At 38.2% G+C, this 10293-nt stretch overlaps 1 protein-coding gene across 1 annotated transcript in view; it reads right to left on the reverse strand.

Moving 5' to 3' along the window:
* DYNC1H1 (dynein cytoplasmic 1 heavy chain 1) overlaps positions 1 to 9046 on the reverse strand; it is a 62919-nt gene extending 53873 nt beyond the window's left edge. Inside the window, exons 1-6 of the mRNA XM_034418488.2 lie at positions 8668 to 9046; positions 4104 to 4191; positions 2622 to 2795; positions 1396 to 1651; positions 483 to 669; positions 117 to 388 (exon numbers count right to left, since the gene is read on the reverse strand). Coding sequence (XP_034274379.2) covers positions 117 to 388; positions 483 to 669; positions 1396 to 1651; positions 2622 to 2795; positions 4104 to 4191; positions 8668 to 8923 — 1233 coding nt within the window. The 5' untranslated portion in view covers positions 8924 to 9046. The remainder of the gene's footprint in view (positions 1 to 116; positions 389 to 482; positions 670 to 1395; positions 1652 to 2621; positions 2796 to 4103; positions 4192 to 8667) is intronic.
* Positions 9047 to 10293: the final 1247 nt, after the last annotated feature.

Below are 10293 nucleotides of genomic sequence, written 5' to 3' on the forward strand. Positions count from 1 at the left end.
ATGCTACGGTTTTTGTGCAGTAGGAAATAAGCTGTGTGTCTTCTGAGCTGAAGCTAATATTCTGTCCCAATGTTTGGCCTGTTCCCTCATCATACGTTTATGTAAGCAAGACTTACCTTCTCAAATTCTTCATAGGCAACATGCATCAGTTTTCGTGTCCCCAATACTTTGAGTAACTGGGAACTTAAGTCTCTTGAAATGGCTTCCACTAAGCGCAGAGCTCTTTGAATAGGATATTTTGTATTTCTGATTTTTCTCAGATGAGTGAATATTGCCACCAATGCATGTCGTATTTTATCCAGTTCAGTTGCAGACAACAAATCATTTAGAGGGAAGTCTTTCATTAATGGATTATAATCATTAACTGTCTCCAATGCCTGTTTCAGACCTGGGTGTCAAAAAAAGAATATGGATTTGCTTTTTTAAGTGTAAGCAGTAAAAAAAAATACTTCTGCTAAATTCTGTTTCTGGATAGCTCTTACCTGTGTCTGTATCAAAGCTAACAGTAGCATGAAAACGTTTGCCATGTTTCAAAATATCTAATGTTAATAGAACTTCAGGGCTTTCACGCTTCTCCTGAATACGGTAAAGAGCACGTTCCAAATTTAGCCAGAAGCTGATTTCTTGCAAAGCGGTACCTGATGCAGGATCTCTATCTAATTTGGTCACCTAGAAAAACAAAATGAAGAAAGCATATTTAATGAATTAAGCCATAATTTTGTGTGATGTGTATAGTGTTTGTTTTCCTTATTCTGCTTCAGTCGCTTTAATATATATCAACAGTGAACAGAACAATATGAACTTGTGAACACCAACTTATCTACAGAAAATCAATTATACCAGAAAACCTTCCTTACTTATTGTATGCAAGTAATAAAAATTTGGTAAAATTCAAAAAGTAGTCAAAAATGAGGTTAAAATATTGTGGGATATATTAATACAAACTGATAAAATCTAACACATTAGATTTAACTGTGGATGAAAACTAGAAAATGTGGAGAATTAATGTGGCAATAGCAGAATTTAGAAGAATAGAAAACAAAGAATAGGATAAGATCACAAAGTATCAAGGTCTGAAAATTGAAATATTATAGCAGATCACTATAGATAGTGATCTGTCCATTGGCACAGAATATATTGAATGGTATTTAGAAATTATACATATAAATATATTGAATGGCATTTAGAAATTATACATTTTGACAAAATTTCTGTCACCTACAAAAGGCCACACTGCTTGGATCTGCATATAAACTACACTAATATATTATGCTACCCTAGGTTCTTGGGAAAAAAAGTTGATTAGTATGGAGATCAACACCAGCTAAAGAAATGGCAACTGCGTTTTCACATTTTTATGCATGTATAAGAATAATAATACATTTCCCAATTTACCTTTTGGATCTCTCTAATCCAGCGGTTAACTCCAGATTGTAGCTGGTTGAGAAAAGTTGGGTCCTCAACTTTATCACCAAAATCTGTAACCTTTGGCTTTTCTCCACGTTCATAGCATTGCTTGGCAACATTAGTGATAATTGGATGAATTGGTAAACTAATCTCTGGTATTTCAATATTCTGCTGCAAATGCAGAAGTCCCATTTCAAGTTCTGCAATTTTTTTCTCAACTGAGGGAGCCATTTTATCCCCATCCCTTAGGAGAAATACAAAAACAGGCTAAATAAAAATCTACATATATAATTAAGACATTTACAATACATATGCATGCAATCCAGACAGGGGTGAAATGCTACTGGTTCGCTCCAGTTCAGGCAAACCGGTAGTGATAAAAACTATTGGTTCGGGTGAACTGGTAGTAAAAAAAAAGCTACCGGTTCAGTCGAACCGGTATTTCTGACAATCAGTTGTGCCGCGTGGTTTAGCTTTGCTAGAAAGCAGGAAATCCTGCTTTCTAGCAAAGCTAAATCATACAGCACAGCTGATCCTCCTTTCTCGCTGTTCTACTTACCTTCCCAAGCCTCCTTTTGGTGTGTACTGCGCATGCACGCGCGGGCAGCACGCACCAAAAGGTGGCTTGGGAAGGTAAGTAGAACAGTGAAGGGGAAGGGATCAGTTGTGCCGCGTGGTTTAGCTTTGCTAGAAAGCAGGAAATCCTGCTTTCTAGCGAAGCTAAATTGTGCGGAACAGCTGATCCCCCCTCCCGCACTGTTCTACTTACCTTCCCAAGTCTCCTTTTGGCGCGCATGAGCAACCAGCAAATCAATAGCAAACTGGTTCAGATTTCACCACTGAATCCAGAATATGTTGCCCACCAACACTAACATAGGTAAGATATTACTACAATTTAAAATAAACTTGATAAAAGAATGAGATGTGCCACACAATTAACCGCTGTTACGACGTTTTCACAGGGAATCACACACTTGAGAAAGTTGCCTCTTTCCTATAAGGAGCCATGGGAGCAGCATCAAATGCAGTTTGAAAACTTTAATCTTTCAAAAACAACAACAACAACAACAACAACAAACCACCACCTCTTAAAATGTCTTCTAACAGTTAGGATCTTGACTATCAATAATTTTCCACATATCTTCTCATATTTCTTCTTTTTTAATTCACTCATCCATATCAGAAATACAAATTGTACCAACTAGAGTAGTTACCTGTCTGCCTTGCCAGATTCTCTGATGTAAGATTTAAAGAACGGAGCAACAGCATTGCTAATGAAGGAATGCAAAGTTTCATAGGGAGAATCTTCGCTGAGAGTGAGAACTCTGAGCTGGGATGACACAGGCTTGTCTGCATCAATTACTGGTGTCCGCTTAATGAAAGCCAAACTATAGATTACAAAAAAAAAAAAAAAAATTAGTGAGCATTTACTCAGTTTAACTTGAAGACATTCAAGTTCTAGGCAGTTTTATTTTTTGTTAAGTTTGTATCTTATTTCCATTTCAAACATGTACTCAACTAGCTAATAACAATACTAAATAAAGATATCAAAACCTAAAAATTGGTTAAATACTTTTGTAATATCACAGAACCTATTTTATATTGTCTGAGTCAGTCAATCAATCATCATCTAATTTATATGGCTGCTCAGCTCACAAGCAAGTGATTGGGTGGCATTCAACAAAACTGAAACAATAAAATCCTACCAAATTACTTGAAAGGCCCCATGTCTAATAACAGCAATTTGTCTGTTGAGAAGTAAATTATCCTTGAATCCATGCTCAATCCTACTGACTTCCATGAACAGGTTCATGCAGTTTTCTTGGCCATAATATAGAAATGGTTTGACACTGCCTTCTTCTGGGGAAGTTTTGACTTCCCATCTAGCCTAGAACCATAGAATTTTCTGGTAGTCTGACCACAAAAATTAAACTATTAAAAGAGCATTTAAACCAGGATCAGACAAGAAAGCTTTCCCAATGTGAATTGCCAAACCATCATGTGCTGCAACCTAAAATGATAATAGCACAATTCAGCATCAAATTATTAGAATTTTCAATTTTTGAGAAAAATAAAACCCTTAAATAATTATGTAAGCCTTTGATGTGCTTAACAGTTTTACTAAGTAATTGACTCCCATTATAAAAGGAGGGGATTGAGCATCCTGACCCTATTTTTTCTATATAATTATATAATTCCTATATAATTCTTTACAGCCTTGGACAAAAAAAAAAAAAAAAAAGCCAAATAAATGTAGTCTCTGATTACAGGATGCTTATCCAGGTCTCTTTTCAATTCAGACCTTATAGGAAATTAAGATCATTACTCATATGACATATGTCATGATTGGCACTTTTAACGTTTTTGTGTCAGAAAGTGAGATATGCTTCATTGGTATTGGTGAATCATCTAACTACAATACTGGCACGAGAAATCTAAATTTAAGGCTAAATAATGAGAGTACAACCAACCTGTAAAGTTCACTCTTCAAAGGGGAGAGGAGTAGAATAATCCTGCTTTTTAATTTGTCTTCTAATTGACTAACAGAAATTCTGTCTTTTTAATTTAATTCCATTTTGTTTATGATCTGCACCGAATACTGATCTGTCATTTTCAGGTAGGCATGTATGTTAGACATATTTAAAGGCACAGACTTCATATTGACCAGCATATTTACAGGACGTATCTTGACTGACCTGTTTGATTTTATACCATAATGAATATCAGTGCTTATTCCATAAGAAATAAATTCTTTTTCTTCCTCTCCTTCATCACCAACATCCTCTGCAAAGAATTAAGAAACCTTACTACCATCAGTTTCTCTACTAATACATTTTTATTTTGATATATGAAAAATAAAAAAAAATGAACAAAGGGAAACATTAGAAAGCTAAAAAATACAAGAAGTCATGTGATTTTTAAAAAGAGATCATTAAGCACACACTGCATAAAAGAACACTTTCCATTACCTCATACACAGAAAGCAAGTATGTTTCAGTAATTTAAAACCTCAAACTTGGGGTCATACGATCTCTTCAAAACTGAAGACTATTATTTTTTCTTGCTTTGTACTGGCTTAAATTCAGAAAAGTGTAAAAGCCAGGAAAGTGCTAAAGAGATTGGGAAGTTGGGGGGGGGAGGGGGGACAAGGCTCCAGAAATGAAGATTCTAAAGTTAGAATTGTTTATTGTTATTATTTATACTATTTTACATAAATTGTCTTTTCACTAAATATTTTTGCATCTGAACTATGCCAGTTTACAGTTTACAAATAAAGAGTTTTCTTCTGTATTATCAAGATTCAATACAAATAACATTTACACTTAAAAGAAGTTATAATTCTCTCAAATATTAGAAGATTCTTTATAAACATACAGGAAAATAACATAGCTTAAGGAAAATGGGACTCGATTATCAATTTCTTAGCTGACAATGCTGTAGTAATGACACCACTGCAATGCAGCACAGTGACGTGCTCTCTGAGACACACCCAAATGGGGAAACAGAAAGAAAAGAGCAAGGAGCTTGAACAATAAATCTCTGGAGGAAAAAAATATTAAGTGAACTTTCAGCATTTTTCATAGTATCAAAGGAATATTCAGTTGACGTAATTGACAAATGTTCTTATTCTTTTATTAAAAAGCTAAAATACTTTTTAGTAATGTTTACTAGACTTTTGTGTTTTAGAAAGAAAAAAAAATCCTGCAAGATGCCTTTCCAGGGAGTAAAGATGCTCCATTGTTCTGCACAACTTTTTGTCAGAAATCAACATACTTTGTGTCTAAAAACAGACTGTTCTTTAAAGTGCTCCAATATAATTTGGTATTATTTCTGTTTTATAGCTTATTCTAAATCAAGTTTTAATTTTTAATGAAATAAAATAAACAAAATTTATTAAAGAAGAGAATTAAATTTTGGTGTCATTCAGATAATATTAATTTTCCAAAAATCCCATCTTGATTATCAGATTACTCCTGAAAAGTCTCAGAAAACTGCAAAATGCAGAAACTGGTTTAACTATTGTAATAAGGATTACGTGAGTCTTTACTGTAGTGAAGTATCTGCACTGCATACCAATCGCTTATTGGTCATAATTTAAGGTGTGGTCATTAATTTTTAACACCCCAAATGGTTTAAGCCTGATTATCTGAGAAACCATGTCCTATTATGAATCTTTGTAGAAATGTTAAATGTTAATTAAAATGTTTTATCAGAATTGAATCTATCTGGGTTACAAGAGAAGACTTTTTTCCTATAATTGCTCCCAGACTAGGAAAATTACTACTATGGGTTTCATGACTGGCCTAATTCTCTAAGCACTGACAAAATATTTCAGGTTTTAACTGTACCTTTTAAATATTTGTTAGCTACCATGACTGTTCATTTGAAAATAAAATACTGAGTGAATATAATACCAGAACTTGCAGCTTAAACTTTACAAAATTGTATTATATCTCAAGTCAGTAATTTGGGACATACAATTTAGATTTGCCTGATAAGCTTAAGAGCTTTGCATGATATGATTCTTAACTCATTCTGCAGCATTTTCAAAGGATCTATTAAATTACAACAAAAACACAGTCTAGACTTTTGATATAGCCATTTGTCAGTGATGTAATGAACAGAATTAAAATGCATTCAAATGCACTATTTTGATTATCATTTAATATTAGTTGATCTCATTTAAGTGATATTAGCAATTACTGCACAACACATTAAAAAAAAGGCTCTTCCTAGATTATCAGAAAGACTGAAAGCTAAAAATTCCTTACTTTTCATTACAGGTTCATTTGGCAATAAGAAGGGTGATTTAATAAATTGTATTATTACCATGATTTAAAATGTAGTGCACAAGATAGTTCCAACAAAATCCGTAAATCTAGTTACAAAGTCAATAATAACTTTATCAAAATTATTTTATTCGTAAAAGACCATATTAACAGTGCATGGAATTGAATAGAGAATGCTTACAAACAGTTGTACAATTCTTCAACCACAAAGAACATTTAGAAGAAAGCATGTGTTTACTGTATTGGAGTAATTAGTATTTTTATATAAAGCAAAAACATTCTAAACTACTTTCTGAAATTTCAATAATACCTATCTATATTTTAAATACTGCAAATGATTACTTCTGATTTTACAAAGGAACTGTCTCCTTTTAGAAGTTTCCTGAATAACTTCTAAACCTGCCTAAAGAAATTGCAGATATTTGGATTGTATTCTTCCTTATCATCCCCAAGTTATCAAATTTAATCAATTAGTAATTGTATTTGGCCATTAATATTTTCATTTTTAGAAAGGTTAAAATTCCCCTCTTCAACCAAGCCTTTCATAATGTGTGATTTTAGATTTATATTCATTTCTAACCTTTTATAAAACCAATAAATGTTTGGACAAAGAAACTGAATTTTACTTACAGAAAGTTTGCCTTTATGCTATAGTAATATACTTTTAATCGCAAGACACTTATCTGTAAGCCATGGAAATATATATGTTTAAACTGCTGCGCATATGCAACTGCAATAATGTTATGGGGGCCTTATTGGTGTTCCATCTTGAGAACCTTTTTGTATTTATTAGGAAATGCATAATATTAGTATGTTTCCCCAAACATTTCTTAATCTTATAGTTAAATATTTTACAATGAAAATGCACACAAACAATATGTAACGGAGGTTATTGTGCAAAATACAGATATTTCAACTCATCAGTTAAAGCAGCGTTAAGGTGGAAAGGGTCAATGACTGATTCTAGATCAGTGTTTCTCAACCTTGGAAGCTTGAAGATGGGTGGACTTCAACTCCCGGAATCCCCCAGCCAGCGCTGCTGGCTGGGGGATTCTGGGAGTTGAAGTCCACCCATCTTCAAGCTACCAAGGTTGAGAAACACTGTTCTAGATTGACAAAGCAAATCAGATTATTTGGTTTCCTAGCTATCTGATGACACTATTCTCACTGTAAGGCCAGAGTGCAGTATAATCCTGAGTGGTTTATTAAAAATTCATTCCAAAATAGGTACCATTGTCCACTTTCAATTTTCTCTTGCATCTTAATTACCGGTACCCATACACTGATCAAACTGTTACATTCATTCCGCCTTCAAGGAAGGCAGAATCCTTCGACACACCTAAAAGTGATAGTAAGCGATGGGGCAGATCTCTTCTTCCCAGGCTTTGGCGGATCAAAGGAACTCTCCCAGATGGCTATGCCCCAAATTTACAGGGAAAACAACCTGCTTCAATGTATGAAGCAATACAAGGAGTCATAGAAGCAGCCATGGATTGTGAGCAAAAGGTTAGTACCATTCAGAGCAAATACTTCCACGCTGGGAGGTGAAAATAATCTGGCGGGTAAATCAGCTTCCAAAAACGAAATACTGATTTTTTTAAAAAAATTGATTTATATGCCGCCCTTCTCCGGGTACTCAGGGCGGCTTACAATGCGTTAAGCAATAGCCTTCATTCTTTTGTATATTCATACAAAGTCAGCTTATTGCCCCCACAAACTGGGTCCTCATTTAACCTACCTTAGAAAGGATGGAAGGCTGAGTCAACCTTGAGCCTGGTAAGATTCGAACCTGCAGTAATTGCAGGCAGCTGTGTTAATAACAGGGTGCTTTAGACCACTGTGCTACCAAGGCTCTATAATTTACAGTATTGATAAAAACAAACATGGCCGATTCGGCCAGCCGTGTTTTATTATGTCAGCTGGGGCTCCATCCTTTTAAGGCCCTGGCAAATATTTAATTACCGCCAGCATTCGCCAGAACGAAGCGGGACAAAAGCCATATAACGAAGGACACACACATCCTTTCAAGGCCGGGGTGGGAGTTGGGAGAGAGGCAGAGAGAGAGACAACACTTTCGGGCCAGGGCGACGTCGGGCTTCTTCTAGAGCTAACGGATGAGGGCTGCAAAAAGCCGGACGGCCACTACTGCAGGGGGAGCAAGGCGACGCGGGGACCCTCCTCAAGGGAAGGGGCTGCTGACATCGAGTCCTCCGGGCGGAGGCAGCTCCCCTGCCGCCGCCTGCAGACAAAGGAGCAAACAAGCCGGGCCGCCATTTTGACAGCCGCCGCCTGTCTGCTTGCGGCCACACCCTCTCCATCCTTTTCCAACCCCGCGCAGCTGCGGGCTTAACCGCTGGGCGAGACCGGCTCTCTTCCCCATCCCGTCGCTCTTTTCCTCCGCTCCCCGCCAATTCCCCTTCGGCAGCCCCTCTCAACGCCACCCCGGGGCGTCCCGCGGCGGGTGACTCACCCTTGAGGGTGGAGCGCTCCACCAGCACTGCGTGGACTTGCGGGTCCGAGAGGAACTTCCGCATCTGTTCCACGGCGCCTTTCTCCTCCAGCGCCGCTTCGAGGGCGGCCGGGGCCTCCCCGCCGTCTTCCAGCAGGAGCGGCACCAGCTTGCGCAGGTGCTTCTGCAGCACAGACACGTCCGCCACATTTTGCACCGCCGAGCCGGCCGCTTCCAGGCCGCCGCCGTCCTCGCCGCCGCCGCCCGAATCCGACATGGCTGATGATGGGCTTCTCGGCTGTCGGGGGGGACGGAGCGTACTTCGAAGCACTCCCGAGCCTCCCTGCAGCGGAGTTCTGAAACTTCGCACTGAGCCCCGCCTCGTCCACGACGCCGTTCTTTTAACTACGCCTTCCTCGCGACAGCGCCGCCCCGGAGGATCCTGGGAAGTGTAGTCGGGAGTTATGCGGCTCGGAAAAGCGGCTTTTCTCTGCGGCGAAGTTCCATCGAGTCCTTGGCGAGTGAGTCACCCGAAGACACGCGAATCGCAGTTAGGATTTGTAAAATCCTAAAATCAATTCTCTCCCGCGGCATTATTTGATTCCGATGCCAATAAGAAAAGACCATGCTAAACGGAAAGATCACAAAATAGAATAAAAATTTTTAATTGGCTAAGTGTGATTGGACACACAAGGAATTTGTCTTGGTGCATACGCTCTCAGTGTACATAAGAAGAAAAGATGAATGCTTAGTCTGCTAGCTTTTCAGTCTGCATTTTAATTATAGGAGTGTGGGAATCGCTTAGGTTTCAACTTATGCCGCGATTGTTTCTTTTTCTATTCTGGACTTTTCTCTGGGTCGAAGAAGAAACGCTTACACCCTGTAGATCAGGCAGCTCTAACCTTAGCTTCAGTGGTGGGATTCAAAATTTTTTACTACCGGTTCTGTGGGTGTGGCTTGGTGGGCGTGGCAGGGGAAGGACACTATAAAATCTCCACTCTCACCCCAATCCAGGGGAAGGTTACTGCAAAATCCCCATTTCCTCCCAATCAGCTGGGACTTGGGAGGCAGAGAATAGATGGGGGCGGGGCCAGTCAGAATTTTTACTAGGGGTTCTCCAAACTACTCAAAATCTCTGCTACCGGTTCTCCAGAACTAGTCAGAACCTGCTGAAACCCACCTCTGCTTAGCTTTAACTTCAGCCAAATTCACATCTCACAATAAGTTTGTTAAGTTCATATAGGCTTATGCTGAAAAGGGTAAAGCAAAGGTTAACCCTTAATGGATTCTGAAAAATGTAATTGCATCACTATGGTTGGGACAGATGTGAGATCCAAGCACAGAACTAATCTTTATGCAGTGTTCCTTGAGAGATCTTGACAAAGATGAAGGAACGATTCCAAATCGCTGGCCCCAGAATTCATAGCAACTGCTCAATATCGGAGTGAAGGTTAACAAGCTAGGAACAACTTTGGAACTGTCTTTGCTGTATGTGGAGAAACCTTTATTTTCTTGCTGCCTCAGCTTCTTCCTGAATTGCAGAATAGCTCGAAGAGAGCCAGATACTGTATTCTGGCAACTATCAAGTAGTAATTAAGCACTGATATAAAACTTAATTAAAGAGATGGGACTTGTTTCTGAATTAAC

This window comes from Pantherophis guttatus, chromosome 1 (assembly GCF_059756535.1).
Source record: "Pantherophis guttatus breed Tessera chromosome 1, ASM5975653v1, whole genome shotgun sequence".
Taxonomy (NCBI): Eukaryota; Metazoa; Chordata; class Lepidosauria; order Squamata; family Colubridae; genus Pantherophis; species Pantherophis guttatus.